Here is an 18021-nt window from a genome sequence, read left to right on the forward strand (position 1 = left end):
CTTAGTCTTCTTGTCGGCCTCCCCTCCATTTTCATATCAAGCATCTTTCTCTGAAATTTTTCTTCATTCATTCTCTGCATGTGCCCATACCATTGTTCTAGCCATTATGGGTTCTTCTTTCAGCAAAACTTTAATTTCTCAATCCTGTGTTGTCATTCCAATCTTGTCCGGCTCCATGGCTAAATGGTTAGCGTGCTGGCCTTTGGTCACAGGGGTCCCAGGTTCGATTCCCAGCAGCGTCGGGAATTTTAACCATAATTGGTTAATTCCCCTGGCACGGGGACTGGGCGTATGTGTCGTCTTCATCATAATTTCATCCTCATCATGACGTGCAGGTCGCCTACGGGAGTCAAATCAAAAGACCTGCACCTGGCGAGCCGAAGTCCTCGGATACATCCCGGCACTAAAAGCCATATGCCATTTCATTTTATTCCAATCTTAAGGAACGTTGCATCACAGCTGTTTATCCTACTTCTATCAATCTCTTTCCTCAGTTATCCCAGTCTCTGATGCACCAATCGGTACAGAAACAATCGTTATATAAAATCTGTTTGCCCTTCCGTGGCACTTCTCTATTCCATATTAAATACTGTTAACATCTTCGCTACATCAAAATCAAATATGCTATTACCATTTTTTTTTTTTTTTGCTATGTGCTTTACATCGCACCGACACAGATAGGTCTTATGGCGACGATGGGATAGGGAGGGCCTAGATGTGGGAAGGAAGCAGCCATGGCCTTAATTAAGACACAGCCCCAGCATTTGCCTGGTGTGAAAATGGAAAACCCTGAAAACCATCTTCAGGGCTGCCGACAGTGGGATTCGAACCCACTATCTCCCGGATGCGTGTTCACAGCTGCGAGACTCTGACCGCATGGCCAACTCGCCTGGTACCACTTCCTTACCATACTCATAATGTTTCTCCTGCAGTTTTCTTACTGCAAATAAGGAAAGCCAGCATTCATATAGTCCGGACCCGCGGGGTAGGGAGCAACGTGCCCGTCTGTCACCCGGGTTAGATTTCCGGCCGGGTCGGGGGTTTTAATTGTAAATGATTAATATCCCTACCCTGGGGACTCGGATTTTGTGTCGTCCTTAACGTTCCTTTCCTCACATTCAATGCTTTACACTTCCGCCATTTACATAATACATGCAGGTTCCTCACATATGGTGCAAGTAGGGGAAAAAGATCTTCATAGGTCGACACCCCGAACAAATAGCATTAAAAAAAAAAAAAAAAAGCCTTGATATATCTTGTTAGAAACCATATTGCACTTCTCTTTATTTTCTTTATCTGTCTCTCCAGAATCTTGTAGCACATCAGAGCTATCTCCTGGTAGTTATGGCTGATTTTATATCACCTTTTTTAAAGATGGCCACTATTATTCCCTTCTTCCAATTCTCTGGGATCTTATTTCATTCCGGACTACTCTCAGTACTCAGTATAGTCAAGGTAGCTCCTCTCTTCTCAACATATCCACCATCTAATCAAAGTGCTTTTCTTTTTATACTGTTTAGTGCTATCTCCACTTCTGCCCATGTTAGGTCCTTTTCTGATATGACGTGCTTGATCTTCCTTTTTCCTTCTTTTGCTTCGTGATAAAGGCTAAAATTCACAAATTTGCAAAGGGTTATGCTTATCAACTGTTAAATTATTTTAATGAATAATTAGTATTTAAGATGTTGTTCCACCTTGTGGCAGGACCTATCATGTGCTCCCATGTGTCTGTTTGATTCAGGGTGTTGATTGATGCTTTTCATGTTGTCCAGTGTATTGGCCCATCATTGTTTGAGTCATCCCTTGTCTCTTTCTGACTACTTGCAAATAAAGAAACCCAACGTTGATCTACCTTGTTGGAAACCAGGTTGTATCCGTTTATGCTCACAGCACTTGTCCTAATGACTGTATACTTGGCTTTTGCTCATTTTCTTGTGGATTGGCAGAATGCCAAATCATTTTGTTTACACCGGAAATGTGATCCATTACAGTGATGCCGGCTGACCTTTTGGATACTTGTCTCTCCTTGATACTTCTACCCCTTTTGTAGTTTGCCAACATCCTGTATCATGGATGCATCAGGACAGATGACTATATGATTAGATAATAGATTTGGGGGTGTGATAGCCAAGGTCCCTAGCTTCTTCCCAAGGAAACTACAATTTGAATCCGGCCATTGCTTGTGAGGTTTTTGACGTGATGTCACATTTCTAATTTACTTGCTAACTAGCTTGACAGATCTTAGATTTGAGGTAGTCTCTCATCCATTGACCGCAGGTAATGCTTGTCATCGTTCACCGCTTCTTCTGAGCTGTATTTATCCTTGCGTTCACCTCTCTGTACTTGTCAGCAATCACAGAAGATATGTATGATATTGATCTTCTTTCATATAACTGAGAAGTTTGGCAGTTAAGAAATAATAAGAGTAAATGTATTTTTATAACTTAGGGTCCATGCCTACTTTTAAATGCTTTTTTCTTCTAAATAATTTAGATAAATCTCAGCATGTTATTTAGGATCAGCAACTGAATATATACAGTGGCATCTTCATCAAAAAATGTGAATATTGATTGTCTTAATATTGATTTTATTACTGATAGAGATGCAGGTATTGTGTTAATAGGAGTCTTGGATTCTGGCCCATGAATTTTCGGTGTGAATTTTCACGTGGAGATCATTTAGGACATCCGATAAATTGACTTTCTCTGTTGGCAAATAATTGCATTATTAATTCTAGTGGCTTACTTTTTCCCAATATGTCTTCTGTACTTGAGTTTGGAAATATTTGTTTTTCTTTTAAGAATCATCCATCTTGTGTTGAATAATGCACCAGTTTTATCTAAAAGGAAAGTTCTGATGAAGACTTGATTCTTTATTCTTACTCATTTTAGTCTGTATGCTTTGTAGGTTTAGTCTTTGTTGTAGGAGTTTTAATGTTCAGATCATAGTTTCAGTTTGCTTTTTGTTGTCTTGGCTGATATTTTATGTGTATTTTAATTTTTTTTTCCTAACACACATACCCAATTAAAATTTTTTATGTATTTTTTGTTGCTGTGTAATTGATGTAAGAGCCTGTTGCATGATACTGTAATAGCTTTTCTTACAGGGAAAGCATGAGATTCCCAAAGTAAGTCGTCTTCAATTTTTATTGTATATTTTTGGTGCTGATAACCCGAGCGGAGTGACCTCGCGTGTAACGTGCTACGGCTATGGAGCCAAGCTCTGAGTTCAGGAGCCTAGTGGGTCTGAACCCCACTGTCAGCTGTCCTGAGAAGGGTTTTTCTGTGGTTTCCAATTTTCACTTCCAGGCAAATGCTGCAACAGTTCCTGTTCATACTCCACAGCCGATTCCTCCTATCTCCTTACCCACTTTCATTCACCATAATTCATTTAATCTTCATTAGTTCCTCAACTGAGGTTGGCATCAGGAAGGGTATCCGGCAATAAATTTATGCCATATAATTGTCTCGTCTCATCCCCGACCCCATATGAGGAAAGTGGATTTAAGGGGGTGTTGGTGTTGATAAGCTAATTTTCTTCCTCTAAAACAATCTCCCTCACCGTAGTCTGTGATTTACTAAGGTACAAAGGGCTACATTGTATTTTGTAATCATACTGTAGATTTTTCTTAAAGCAGTGAATAGTAATTTTCTTTGCATTTACCAATTTTTCTATGCAATTATTGTTTTAGTTCTATAAGTAGGTTTAATTCAGCTGACACCATATCCTTACATTAAATGGAAATCTTGGCTTTGTCATCTTATCAAATTCTTCTGGTTTCAGGTGTTGCAAATAGCCAAATATTAAACATTTTTCAAAATGTCTGTCTCTCTATACTATTATTAGTTCAGTGATAGTGGGGAAATATTTTGCTTCTCATACTTGAATTCATGTTATGATCCATTGAGGTGTCTCACCTAAGTTTTCCCAGATCTTCAAATTGGAATTCTCTATATAGGCATTCTTGATTTCTAGTCTGATTTAAAAAAAAAAAATGTTTTTTAACATTAAAATATGTTTGCCTTGATCTCCTTCAGAATAGATACTTGGCTTTGCCATCACCGCAACCTCCAAAGTATTTTAATACTTGTCATAGCTGTATGTGAGAGCTAATGGTGCAGCCATTGGGATCCAGCTTGCCGTTGGGGTGAAAACTCAACAACGTACTGTATAACTATATATATAATCTTTGCACCTATACCTACAGCTGTTGGATAATGAGTTACTTCCATTATGTTGTAAAGCTAATCTTCATGTTAAATGAGTTACTGACAAGATACAGCTATGCTTCTTTGTTTCCATAAGTTATCTCTATTCCCCGTTTTTCATGTAGAAGATAATTGTAATATTACTTTTATGCATGTATTGAGTATTCTAGGTTTGCTTTCTTATGCTGTGAATTTTACTTACGCATATAATTATAAGGAGATGAAACTGTCTTTCCCTCCCCCTGCAAAGCAAAGTTATCTCCGCACAGGCCGTGAAGCCCCTTGGAAAGGTGGGAAGTAAAGGCTTCCACTATCCGTACCTTCGGTAGAGTGGTTGGTTTTACACCCAGCTGCCTTTGACCACCAGGAATTAATCTGGTACTCATTTTTGGTGTAGGCTGAGTGAACCTCAGTATCATATGCACCTCTGAAAGTGAAAAATCTTATATAAGTGTTTCGACTTTCCAACTGTGAATTAAACCTACGTCCTTCCGGGTGAACAGAGCATTTCTTTACCGCTCTGCTAGGTAGCTCCTTTACTTTCTCATTGATTGAGACTGTCATATTGGTTCTTTGTCATTCATATTTGTTGATGATGATGATGATGCTTGTTGTTTCAAGGGGCCTAACATCTAAAGGTCATCAGCCCCATTCATATTTTTATCATTTTATTATAAAATTAGGCTAGTTACTGAAAATTAATTGCATGAATTTTACATTGTATTATTCTGTTTCCCGTGAGGTAATTCTCCCAAAAAATAAATTTTACCTCATATTTGTTGTACATATATCTAATCTGTTTAAGAGTGTGTGATTTTTACCCCCCCTGCAGTACTCAGTTCAGTAATAAATATCAGAAACGTAAACTTATTTTCATTATTCAAAACTTTGAATTCGCAAGTTATGTATTTTTCACTTGTATTATTCTGTATTCAGAACTCTGCAATAATCAGTGCTATAGACAAATACTGTACTTTGGTCTTATGTTTGGCTAGTTGAATACTTTGAACGATGTATTACCATATTATTTCTCAGCTAAGTTTGATTATATCCATGAAAAGCATTTTCAACCCTTTGTTGCCATATTTGTTTTCTTATATACTGAACTGTCTACTTGGACATTATGTGAATAGTTGTGTGAAAATTTGGATGCAGAGTGCTAGTTTCATTTTTGTTTAATAACTGTTTTATTGTATTAATATTTTTAATTAGCCTTCCCATAACATCCTTTACCTTAACTAATACACAGTGGATAATAATTCTGAGTTACCTTTGAATTACACTGAAAATTCTTCTCCCCCTATTACTATCCTTTTAATTTGAAATGAGGGGGAAGGATAGAGGACCTCTCCCAAATGTCCCAACTTCCATGAAATTATTCCATATGGGCTCTTCCCTTGGTGGCTGTTCAACTATGCTGTGCTGTTCTCTTTCACTGTCGTCTTTATTCTGGTGAGTTGCCTACTCTCTATCCTTCTCCACTCTTTAGCTATTACTTTTATTATTGTATGTTGTAGCTCTTGTTGTTATTGGTTCTCAAATTTAGGCCCATAGTCTGAGATAATGTTCCTTTTTCTCACAAAAGATATTATTGCCTATTCATACTGATAACTTGTAATATCTTTGCTTGCTGCTACTGCAATGAAGTAGCAGCAGTTTTCATTAATTTGTATACGGAGTTGGGTTGTAAGATCTACATTCTGTCTTCATCTTGAGCTGCGTATTTTGATGCTGTGTTCTGTTAAATTGGGTAATGTACAGAGACTTGTGGATCACGCAGTTGTAGTAGATTGATGTTGTTTATGGTACCTTCTAACATTGATTTGGCTAAAAGTATATTTCTGTACTTCAGTTTCCTTCAAGAGATTGCCTGCTGTTGTCGGAGCTTAATAATATAGACCTATAAACTAAACACTTCAAATTATGCCATTTAATGTGTGGTGTTTTGGGTGATTATACTACTAGTTATTAAAAGTTTTAGGCAGAACAGTTCCTGCAATATTCTTCAAATTCTGGATCCTTTGCTCATCCTTTCAATCATGACAGCACCAATTGAAGTCTGTATGGGCAGAATCTGGTTTATACAGACACAGGAACGCAGAGATAGGACCCATAGTCAAAGGATTTCTGAGCTGCTAAGTTCGAAAGTTGGAACATGATGGCCATGTGACAAAGCTCAGAGCTTTAGTGGTCTGTTGCCAATGAGGGCAACCCTGTGTTCAACTAATACAAGATAGCAGGCAAGAACTTCATTCCGAATGTATATTTTATGATTTATACAGTAGTCTAAATGAATTGTCAAATGATGCCACAAAGTATATCATATCTATTGTTTTTAACTTGTTATTATTAGGTATAACAGTGAAAAGCTTGAGGACGACAACACTTGCACCCTAAAGGGAAGCATTTTTGAAGTGAGAATAAGATTCATGAATATGCAGTTTCAAGAAATGTTAACATTAAGTTATAAATCACATAGAAGTTATTTTTAAGTTATTTGATCACTGAGAAACTGAAGAGTTTATGCAATGTTAAACGAAATATACTGTAAAATCACCTGTAAAATAACCTGTAAAATAACTTAAACTAAAAATAAACCACTGCTACTACCGTATACTGTATGTGCATACACCGGCTCCTCCCACCTCCCAGTATCTAGTTTTATGCAACCTGCTGCATTTATTACAATTCTGAAATACATTGGTCCCTCTCCCTAAACCTGGGTAATATAGATTAGTGGTTATGCGCTAGAAGACTACGGGAATCAAGAGTACCACTATTAATTCATTATGGGTACCCCGAATGAACCAATAAACAAGTACAGATACGAAGAACACATACCTTACAACAGGAGGTGCATACACAACCAGGAACGGGTATTGTGTAGGCTAGGAATTGCTTACTGCATGTCAAGCCTCAAAATAGCTCATTTGGCAGGGGCACTGTTGTGATAATACATAGTGCTCGAGGGTACAGAAGTTCGAATCCCAAGCTGGTAATATTTCTTTACCACCAATGCGTGGGATGTGGCAAGTTTGCATACTTACTTTCCACAGACAGGTTTGTTTATTTGGCCCTGAAAAAGGTCGTTGGTATAGTGGCATGGGTGTCGAGCTGGGTTGGACAGGGATGAGGTGATGGTCTGTTGCTAGGACACAGGCAACTAGTTAGCTACGTCGTATGTGTTCCAAGCTTCATAGGACATAGGTAGGGCAAAGTGTGCCCCATTGGAACAATAACATGCAATTGCAGGTGGCATGTAGCTCCATGAACTCCCTCCCTTAGAGGCAAGTCACAACACAAAGCTCATTGACTGCCTCGTAATGTATTTAAACAAAAGTATGTAGATATGGTACTTGTCTATGGGGAAGCTAGGCAGAATGCATACCAGGCACACTGCTTGTATCTAGAATGTTGTCTGGATAGACAACAGAGACTATATTTCGGAGTGTGGAAAGATGGCCGCAGGTAACTGTGTCCCTGGGAAGGACACAGCATATTCGAGATCATCCCGTGATCAGCTCACAATGAAAAGGTTGTTGGATGCTATACGGCATAACCCTCACACTAGCATAAGGGCCATTGCATAGGAGACCGGGTGTCTGTTATGTAGATAGTGCATACCCAGCGGCTTCACCTGTACCATCTGCACTTGCACCAGGAGTTCCGTGGTTATGATTTCAAAGCCTGGGTGGCATTCTGTCAATGGACCCTACAGCACATGCGTACATCCTGGATTTTAGCGACCACATTATTTACGGATGAAGCACGGTTCCACAGCAATGGAAAGGTCCATCGCCGTAATATGCACTACTGGAGCATGGACAATTCCCATTGGGTACGACTGACCACTTTTTAGGTACAGTAGTGCGTGAACGTATGGTGTGGCATCGTGGGTGATCACCTCATTGGGCCATCAGACAGGAGAACACTATGCAGTTTCTCTAAGATTGAGTACCACAGTATTTAAACGTATCACTCCTTGACTGCTGCAGGATAAGATTTCAACATGACGTAACTCAACCGCGTGCGGCGGTGGTTGTCCGCAACCATCTCCATGCAACGTATCCTGATAAATGGATAGGAAGGGGGAAACCTGTCGCTTGGTCCCCCAGATCACCTGATCTTATACCCCTGGATTTTTTCCTATGGAGCCATGTAAAACAACTCGTGTAAGCACAGGAGCCGGCCATCGTGGTCACCTTAGACAACTCATCACAGAGGCATGCCAATCTGTTATGCTGGGGATGATGTAATATGCCAGAGGGTCCTTAGATTGTGCGCAGCTCTGGGTCCAACACGGATAATCAGTTCAAGCAGGTGCTGCTTTAAATAACATAGGTAATTGAAATCTTGTCACTGTTTCCTAGCCTCTTCCAACCTCACTCCATACCATATACCACGATACAAACAGCACTTTGCATGGCCAAATAAACTATTAGTCTGTGCAAACTATTTTTGCTACATATCAGGCACAAAGGAAAATAAGTTACTTGCATAGGATTCAAACCTCCATACCTTCGAGCACTGTCCACTGAAACATCTTCAACCATGCCCCTGCTAAGTGAGCTATTGCGAGGCTTGATATAAATTTGGCAGTTCCCTGTCTATACCATACCTCTCTGTGGACTTTGTGTGCACCTCATGTCGTAAGGTATGTGTTCTTTGTATCTGTGCTTGTTTTACTGGTTCATAATTAACAGTAGTGCTCATGATTCCTGATGCCTTCTAGCCCATAATCACACATCTTATTATAGTACCCCGGTTTAGGGAGAGGGATTGATGTATTTCAGAATTTTAGTAAACTCATTGGGTTGCATAAAACAAGATTGCTCGTCGCCATAAGACCTATCTGTTTCGGTGCGACGTAAAGCCTCTAGCAGCAGAAAACAAGATTGCAAGCGACAGGTGGAACCACTCGGTACATGAAATATTGAATTACCAGCTGTAATAATAGTCAAGTACATAAGCATTACTCAAGAGGTATAACAAAGAATGGTGCTTAGTTGAACAGTTAACAGAAACTGATGAGCAAGCAACTTTATGCGTTTACCACATAGGGCTGCAGCTTCATTAACATTGTCAATCGGTAACTGCTTCTGTGACAGTGAGCTATCCACTCTGGGTGACATTTTTCAGACAGATGCCAGTCCCATGCTACATCATTTGAGAATAGCTCTACAGTGAAGATATTGCAAGTGTCTGTGGATGCTTAAAATTTGAGAACCATTGTTCTTGCATGTTTAATCTTATATCAGCTATTTTCTTTATATGTTCTGATTTATTGTTTTGATATCTGGATTGATCAAAGTGATTTATGAACTTACTAGTTTTTTTCCCCCTCAGATATCAGTACATTATGTAGCATTGCATAGTCAGTAACCATAAAAATGAATTAATAATTAGAATAAAATAATTTTTATCAAGCAGATTGACTGCATGGTGATGGTTATGTAGATGTAAATTGCAGTTCCATTTGTCATGTAAGGAATGACCATGTTTTCCAGTTTCATGCCATTTCATTAGGGATGATGATATGTTTGCAAGCATTTTAATTTGACACCATCTGGCTGCTTACTCGCCAATTTAGACTTTGTTTTATGCTAGGTCTACTAAATGGCAGAGTAAATCAAATCTTTCTTGGGCACTGTTTATGGCTGAGTTGTTAATGAATTTTTATCGGGTAAACAGCAAATGTCTCCACAAATCTTTTACTTTGACATCGTTCGACATGGAGTATTGAATGGACATTTTTCCACGTTTCAAAAATCAACTACCTCTGCTAGGTTTGAACCCACTATCTTTGCATCTGGAGGCAGACACACTACCACTGATCCACTGAGTGAGCATGTGTTAGGGATGCACAGAATATATTTTGAATTCTTTCTTTTTAAAGTAAAGCCTTCAAATAAAACGGACTAAATAATCAAACATAATCAGTATCACTGGTGGCCTTGGTTATCCTTGAACAAATTCTTGCAGTACTCTCGCCATACTTTGTGATTCCCTCTGTATCTATGATTTTCACATGACACTCATGAAAAATTACTTTGGTTTGGGGCTTTAATTCCATGGTCAGATATTTGACAGTCCTAGAGAGATCGTGGATTTCGTTTTGTATGGTATAGCGCTCAAGCTCATTACAAATGTTTCTTAGGAAGTAGCTTTTATCCTGATGGCAGGCTCATTTGATCTTCTGGTTGATCTGATGCATTTGATCCTCACAGTCCAAATCGCTCTGTTTGCTTTTAATGTGACTCCTCTCTTCTACTAGTTGTAGAGTCATCCTAACCACTTGTCCAACGCAGTCCTTGATATTTTGCCCATAGGTAGACACTACAAAATATTGCATAGATATTCCTTTATGGCAAACTACATTGAATGCAAATGTTAGGCATTAGCTCCTAATAAGAATTATTAGTAAATTTAATATGCTAAACCATGTTGAACCGGGCGAGTTGGCCGTGCAGTTTGGAGTGCGTGGCTGTACTGTTTACTCTGATATTTAGGGACTAATGTTTCGTTACAGCATCTGAAATATCATAATCCTGTGCAAGTAACAGTCCATTGTTCTTTAGTACCTTTGTTACAGTTTCTTCTGGAGTATATATTTGAAATTAATTGGGGCTTATACTAAGAAAGAAACTGACAGTTTTGAGACACGACTAAGCTGTGGGAGAGAAAGAACATCATTATTATGTGGAATACCAGAAGTCTGCTTCATACAGGAAAGCTAAATCTCCCATAAGATTGATATTTATGGCATATCTGAAGCACACTGGAAAGATTAAGATCATTTCCAGGAAGAACACCACCAGCTATACATATCAGGGACACAAAAACTGAACAGAATGGAGTTGCGCTCTTTGTCAGCAAAAGAATCGCTCCGACTGTACAATCTTAGGAACACATAAATGAGAGATTACCCTTGCAAAAGAAAGTACATCCAAGTGTGCATGCCAACAACAGAAGCCCCTGATGAAGTGGAGGCAATCTATGGTGCTGTAGAAGAGCTATTAACACATTCACTCTCATATCTGCCCTACAGGGGATAACACTTTGTGAGAAATATTTCAAGCTTCGAAGTTCAACTCGGGGCGGGGGTTTGCTAGTGGCTTTACATCGCACTGACACAGATGGGTCTTATGGCGATGATGGGATAGGAAAGGCCTAGGAGTTGGAAGGAAGCGGCCGTGGCCTTAGTTAAGGTACAGACGCAGCATTTGCCTGGTGTGAAAGTGCGAAACCACAGAAAACCATCTTCAGGGCTGTCAACAGTGGGATTCGAACCCAATATCTCCCGGATGCAAGCTCACAGCCGCACGCTCCTAACTGCATGGCCAACTCGCCCGGTTCAACAAGGTTTAGCATATTAAATTTACGAATAATTCTTATTAGGAGCTAATGCCTAACACTTGTATTCAATGTGGTTCGCCATAAAGGAATATCCATGCAATATTTTGCAGTGTCTGTCTATGGGCAAAATATCAAGGACTGTGTTGGACAAGTGGTTAGGATGACTCTACAACTAGTAGAAGAGAGGAGTCACATTAAAAGCAAACAGAGCGTTGGACTGTGAGGATCTTAAAAAAGCCTAGAGATTTTACAAGCATGGTTTGGGAGGCAAATATTTCAGATAAGCCAGACACTAGAGAATTACTCAAAGAAAGGAAAAAGAAAGTATTATACAATCAGATTTCTCTTTGAAAGGAATGTTTCTCCATTGTTTAAAATTGTGACGTTTCTAAAGTATCTTCTGTAATCTATATAAATATATGTCGGACTTCAAATTTTTGCCTCATACTTCATAGTTATCTCAGATTAGGTAAGCAGTATCTGGCCAGGGCTACCTGCTATGGGTTGGACCATACAGTAAGAGACTCAATGCAGTTTTTCATGAGGTGGTAAAAACCCCAACTTTCTAAAGGAACCAATCGCTTTGGGCAGAAGAGCTCCTTCAGGTGGGTGCTTGTTGGTCACACCTGTGGAGGAAACATAACTGAAATCCACCGTGGAGGATCTGTTTTCCAGGTTAAGTGCATCCTCATTGAAACTTGGCAGTTAAGTATAAAATGCCTTTGGGTGTGGCGAACCCACCATAATAGTTGATAATAGCTGAGCAGCAGTTGGTTGGTAGGCCAAGGCTCAGAAGGGGTATAGCGCTGTGGGGTTTGTTTCATTTGTTTGATATTCGTGATTAATAAAATTTTTGACAAGCTTCTATTTGTCTATCTAAAAATACTTTTTTTTTCCATTCATTGATACTTGCACTTGAAGATATTTATCAGGAAGATAACGAAGATGACTCTCATAATGAGCAGACAAAGCTGAAAGAATGTTCATGCGATGAAGGATGCAGGAGGGGGATAATAAGGGAGTGGGGTTTGAAAGCGTAGGCCTCAAATACCTAATATCACTGAGCTGGAAGGTGACAACTGTGGTTACCTACAATGTCCTAAGCCCATAAAAATGAATCAACAACTCTACACTGGCTGACTGTTGTTGTTGTGTGCTTTGTCTCTTCTGCTGCAATTTGCCTCTTCAACTGCTATTACATCTAACTTGGAAGCGTTTGGTACAAAATAGCTATACAGACATCTCAAACTTTTGGTGCTCTTTGTAAAAGTAGGTTGGATGCTAATCTGAGAGCCAAGCTGTTGCTATTACTACAACCCAGTATTCTCATTGCTATAAAAATATGGACACCCTTTGTACTTGTCATTTAATCTTTATCATTGGTTGAAACATCAGCTGGGGTATGTAATAGCACAGTACATTAGTGGCTTTTCACCAAGCTGGCCATGGTTCAAATTCGATAGGTTGAATTCCATCAGAAGTTCTTGGGCTGTGATTACCATATCAACAGTTGCTCAAAACTGCAGGCTTGAAATGTTGAGTATGTCAGACAGGCTAGCAATTGCCACTGCCCCGAGTTCTCGCTGCTATAAGAACATGAGGGCCCATCTTCATGTTTTGTATTGACAGGGGCACTGCAGAACAGTTGAAATGATATGTACAAAGTCAGTACAGTCTAATGTCCCAAAGTAAGATGATTACTTGTAATTTTATTATTTTGGCTGTGTGGTTAGGGGATCGCAGCTGTGAGTTTGCATCTGGGAGATAGTGGAATCGAATCCCACTGTCAGCAGCCCTGAATATGGTTTTGTGTTTTCCCATTTTCACACAAGCAAATGCTGGGGCTATACCTTCATTAAAGCCACGCTCGCTTCCTTCCCACTCCTAGGCCTTTCCTATCCCATCGTCGCCTTAAGGCCTATCTGTGTCGGTGCAACGTAAAACAGATTGTTAAAAAAATATATATATATTATTCTATATTATTCGGTTATTGAAGGATGTATGTATGTATGTATGTTTAGTCCTCAGCCCGAAGGCTGGTTGGATCCTCAACTGCTCCGCCATCAGCTGTCATAGATGGCCTGGGCATCACTGAAGAAGCGTACTAGGGAAATGAGTGAGGTAGTTTCCCGTTGCTTTCCTCACTGAGCCAGAAGTTGTTTTTACATATCAGTCTGCCAAGCCCACTGAAATGCATGCACCAACTGACTCTATGAGCAACATTTTCACACCATTCATAGCCAGCACTGGCTGCATAAGGAATGGCATTACTAGCATCACTCGTACCTCAGTCAATTTCATTTTGTCAAAGCCACGGATAAAGCTGAGACAGATCAATGAAAGTAACAATATTGCTCTGGCCCATACCAGAAGACATAGTGCACTGTAAACACTACGTCCTCAGCAGAGGCATTATTGAAGGATGAATACTACTATAAACTGAGAGGTTATTAGCTCAGAAATCTGTCTACGCAGCAGGTATTAATGGCAATTAATGTCACTGCTGCACATCAGGCGACAGGTAGCTGACCTGAGTTTCCTCCACGGGATCTTAAATGGGCATTACCGCTCGGAACATCTTGTCTCACTCTTCTCTCTCCGTGTTCCTTCCCGCTCCACCAGAACCAAAGACCTTCTCCACATTCCCCACACTCAGCACTCAATACTTCAACGATCTTTCCTAATCCACCTCCCAACACTCTTTAACAATATTAACAGGAGACAAGAACTTGATATAGCATCAAATAAAAGTGTATTCGAGAGGTGTGTAAATAGCCTCTTAAAGATAAGTTGATGTGAAGGGATTATACCGCCATCTTCACCAATGACGACTTGGCTATGAATATGGACATTCTTATGGTTTTCGATTTGGACAGTTGTTATTAGTAGGCTGTGTACCTGATCTTGTTATATTTTGTTACGGTTGTTATATTTTATTATGAAAGTTTACGTTTGTTAAATAGTCTGTTGACAGTGCAAGTAAAATTTGCTCAGTGTAGCTGTATCTTGTGCTTTGTGAATGAATAAATAAATAAATAAATAAATAAATAAATAAATATCCCATTCACACTATTGTTCTGGACTGATATGTATACAAGGTGTTTCTATATTCCCATTACAGACTTCGAGGGCTTGCAGTAGGGACCAAGACGGTTAAGTTTAGCATAGGAACTTGTGTCTGGAAACGTACAGTCTTCCCGCTACCCATAAAAAAACCCCACCATAGCGCATGTTCAGATCTCCTGCATTGTACACGTACATGTCGCTGACTAGAGTCGAATGATCACGTGATGTCTCATTCCCCTACAAGTTTGTTGACATTCCATGCCATTCAGTTGAGTGTGTGATCCACACAGACGTGTTGTACCTGCTGTTGTGCTTGTGATGTTCGTTCATACTACAGTACAGCAATAATAATTTACTACGTACACAGCAGTAAGCTGTACGTACAGTACTTACAGTACTGCACCACAGATTTGTGCAATAGTGGATAGGTCGTAGTGGCCAGATTGCTTGGCCCGCACGTTCACCCGACTTGACACAGCTAGACTACTGTCTGTGGGGTCACATGAAAACTTGATTTGAGACCCCTGTGGAATCCACGGAAGACCTACTGGCGCGGGTTATGGTTGCGGCGGATGTTGGGGGAACAGGGATTGTGTACGAGAACATGATACGTAGGTCTGTGTTGACGTCGGTGGTAGTCACATTGAGCCCCACCTGTAATTGGACCCAGGCAACAAGCAGTAGGAGACGGACAGAGCGCCGGAAATGCGGGAGCTGTAAACGTTTTTTGTTTTTGTTTTTCGGAATAGCAGGAAGACGGTACATTTCCGGACACAAGTTCCTATGATAAATTTAACAGTCTTGGTCCCCACTGCAAGCCCTCTAAGTTTGTAATGGGAATTTAGAAACATCCTGTATACTGAGGATATCGCACACGTGTGCGCGTGCGTGCGTGTGTGTAAAATAATCCATGTTCACGATGTTAGGCCGCTTTAAACAAGCAGCATCATCATCAATCCATGTTCATATGTTTGTTATAAAAGATGATCTAGCCTCAGTGGTAAAGTGAACTAAAATTGTTTAATCAGCTATTCTTCATTTATCTGGGCCTTTCCTAACTACATAGGGTTTTGCACTGATGGGGATTAAGCTCAGATTTATGGCTGGTTGCCTTGCTGATATCAACACTAGTAGTGGGATGTATTCGCTGTCATGTGTTTTTGTGGTGGTTTGTCTAGTGATGCGTTTTATGCAAATCTACATGTATATTAAGACAAACGCAATTACCCAGCCATTGAGCTGAAGAAATTAACCAAAACTTTTAAAATTCATGGCCCAGCCGGGAATTTAACTCTGGGCCCTCTCAACTGAAGGCCAATATGCTGAATATTTAGCCAAGAAGCTGGACCTTTTTATAATATTTCAACAGGAAACTATTGGGATAGGACCTAAGGTTCTTGTATGGATTTTCGAGGGGGAATGGTAGGGAGGGTGTATTACGTTTGCCTAGTCGTCACTAGCCTTACAATATACTATCTTGTTGAATTTAACTTTCGTTTAGAGTATCTTTGAAAATTTGATTTATTTTTATTGTTAATAGTTGTCTATTATAATAATTTATTTGTAGATAAGATTTCAATATTATATTGAGTTTTGATTGTTTCTTTTTATTTATTTTAAGCATGGTGGTGGTTCGCTTCACATAATGTACCTCATGAAGACACGGTCATGCCGTTAGTGGAAATTACACCTTCAAACATGAAGAAAATTTGGTGGCTGCCTTTCTCACTTAGTAACTTCTGGGTGAGTTAATAAAATGGAAATAAGCAATCTTTAATATGTGTTTGGACATATGGATATTTTATTGCTTTATGCATACTATACTTTATTGTGTAATAAGAAACTTAGTTTTGTTATCATTCAATGGAAGTATTGTCCACAATGAACTATGAATAATTACTTTATTTTGGTAATTTTCTGTGATGCAGCAAATGTGTTTAATAGTGTCATTAAAAAACAGATAACTGCTCTCTCAAGATAGCATAGTGAATAATTATAATAAATGCTGGATTTGGTTGGTGAAAAGGTAATGGGAGTTTGGCTCTCATAGAGTTAGAACTGATCAGAAATCTTGTAACTCAGGATTGATTTTGGAGTTCTCGTGGGCAAACTTATTTCCCTACAGCTTTCAGAGCTTTGCCTGCCCTGGATTTCATTCAGGTTGACTCCCTAGGTCGTCATCTCTTCTGTCATTGGGAAGCTCTTCAGGCTTTGGGTCATTTATATAGGAGTGGTTTACTATTGCCTTCTCCTATGCGGTGGTCCTTACCGCTGTCACCCAAGTGATAATCTGTCTCAGACATTCTCCAATACTGTTTCTGTCCTTTACAGGAACCACTAACTGTTGTTCTAAGTGGTAGAGACATGTTATAAAATAAAGGCTGGGTCTAACCGTAATCTCCTAGGTATCTATTTGCTTCTCAACAAAAGTCAGTCATTCTTCTAGTTAACCATTCCTCTCACATAACCCTACTACTAAAGCTAGTTCATACACACAGAGCTTTGTCCATAAAGTTATTCTGTAATTGAGCCATTATATTTTCTATACAAATGTTTACGATCATTCTTGCTATTATCTGAGTCTGACGAGAAGTCGTGGCAGCTTGTAGGTATGGCACGAGTAACAGATAGTACACTCTTAGCTACAAACATTAGTCGTGACAGACAATCCGAGCTCCTGAATATACTTTATTAAATTGCTCATTATGCAGTACTTATCAATTGATTATAAATGTGTAACTAAAGCGCAATTGCCCTACCACTTGAAACTTGAGGACACCACCTAATTTTGCAAGAGTCACAGCAGGCAGAACCGATGTTTATAGTCAGGCCTTGAGACTTGAGATTAGGTGCATGCGTGGCAGCCATGCTTACCCCAAGCACCTCTTACTGCCCATCCATGCGACTTTTTGTCAGACAGCTATAGTACTTTCATGTCTTCTTAATTCCAGTGTATGAATAATATATCCTAAATCCACAGATTCGGGAAGTAATTGGGTAAAAGTAATCAAATTACTTGTAATAAACACATTCTTAGTGATTTTTACATGTAATTGTTGCTTTTTACAAAATGTAATTTTTACTTGTAATTTACTTCTTGAAATAAAATTGTAATTGTTACATTCTAGTCATTGACATACATCGTGGAAGCAGATATTTGAAAAAATAAATTATGATAAGTTTTAAATTATACTACAGCAGAACCAGTTTTGGATGAGGTACTTTCTTACTCCAGTTCTTCCAAAGACATTCCAGCAATGTTCTTAAAATTAAATACAGGTATTCCTTCAAGTGCCCCTTAATACATCAAGAATCAAAGATGATAATTTTAAGAACCAATTAATTTATTTGCAAAGTAAATGGAAACTCATTTCAAATACTAAGTTATTAA

At 39.2% G+C, this 18021-nt stretch overlaps 1 protein-coding gene across 3 annotated transcripts in view; it reads left to right on the plus strand.

Moving 5' to 3' along the window:
* Positions 1–18021, plus strand: part of LOC136875926 (klaroid protein) — a 301369-nt gene that overhangs the window by 210337 nt on the left and 73011 nt on the right. For all 3 annotated transcript variants that reach the window (XM_068228357.1, XM_068228358.1, XM_068228359.1), the window contains one exon: positions 16252–16373. In XM_068228357.1, coding sequence (XP_068084458.1) covers positions 16252–16373 — 122 coding nt within the window. The remainder of the gene's footprint in view (positions 1–16251; positions 16374–18021) is intronic.

The sequence above is a fragment of the Anabrus simplex genome, chromosome 6, assembly GCF_040414725.1.
Source record: "Anabrus simplex isolate iqAnaSimp1 chromosome 6, ASM4041472v1, whole genome shotgun sequence".
Lineage (NCBI taxonomy): Eukaryota > Metazoa > Arthropoda > Insecta > Orthoptera > Tettigoniidae > Anabrus > Anabrus simplex.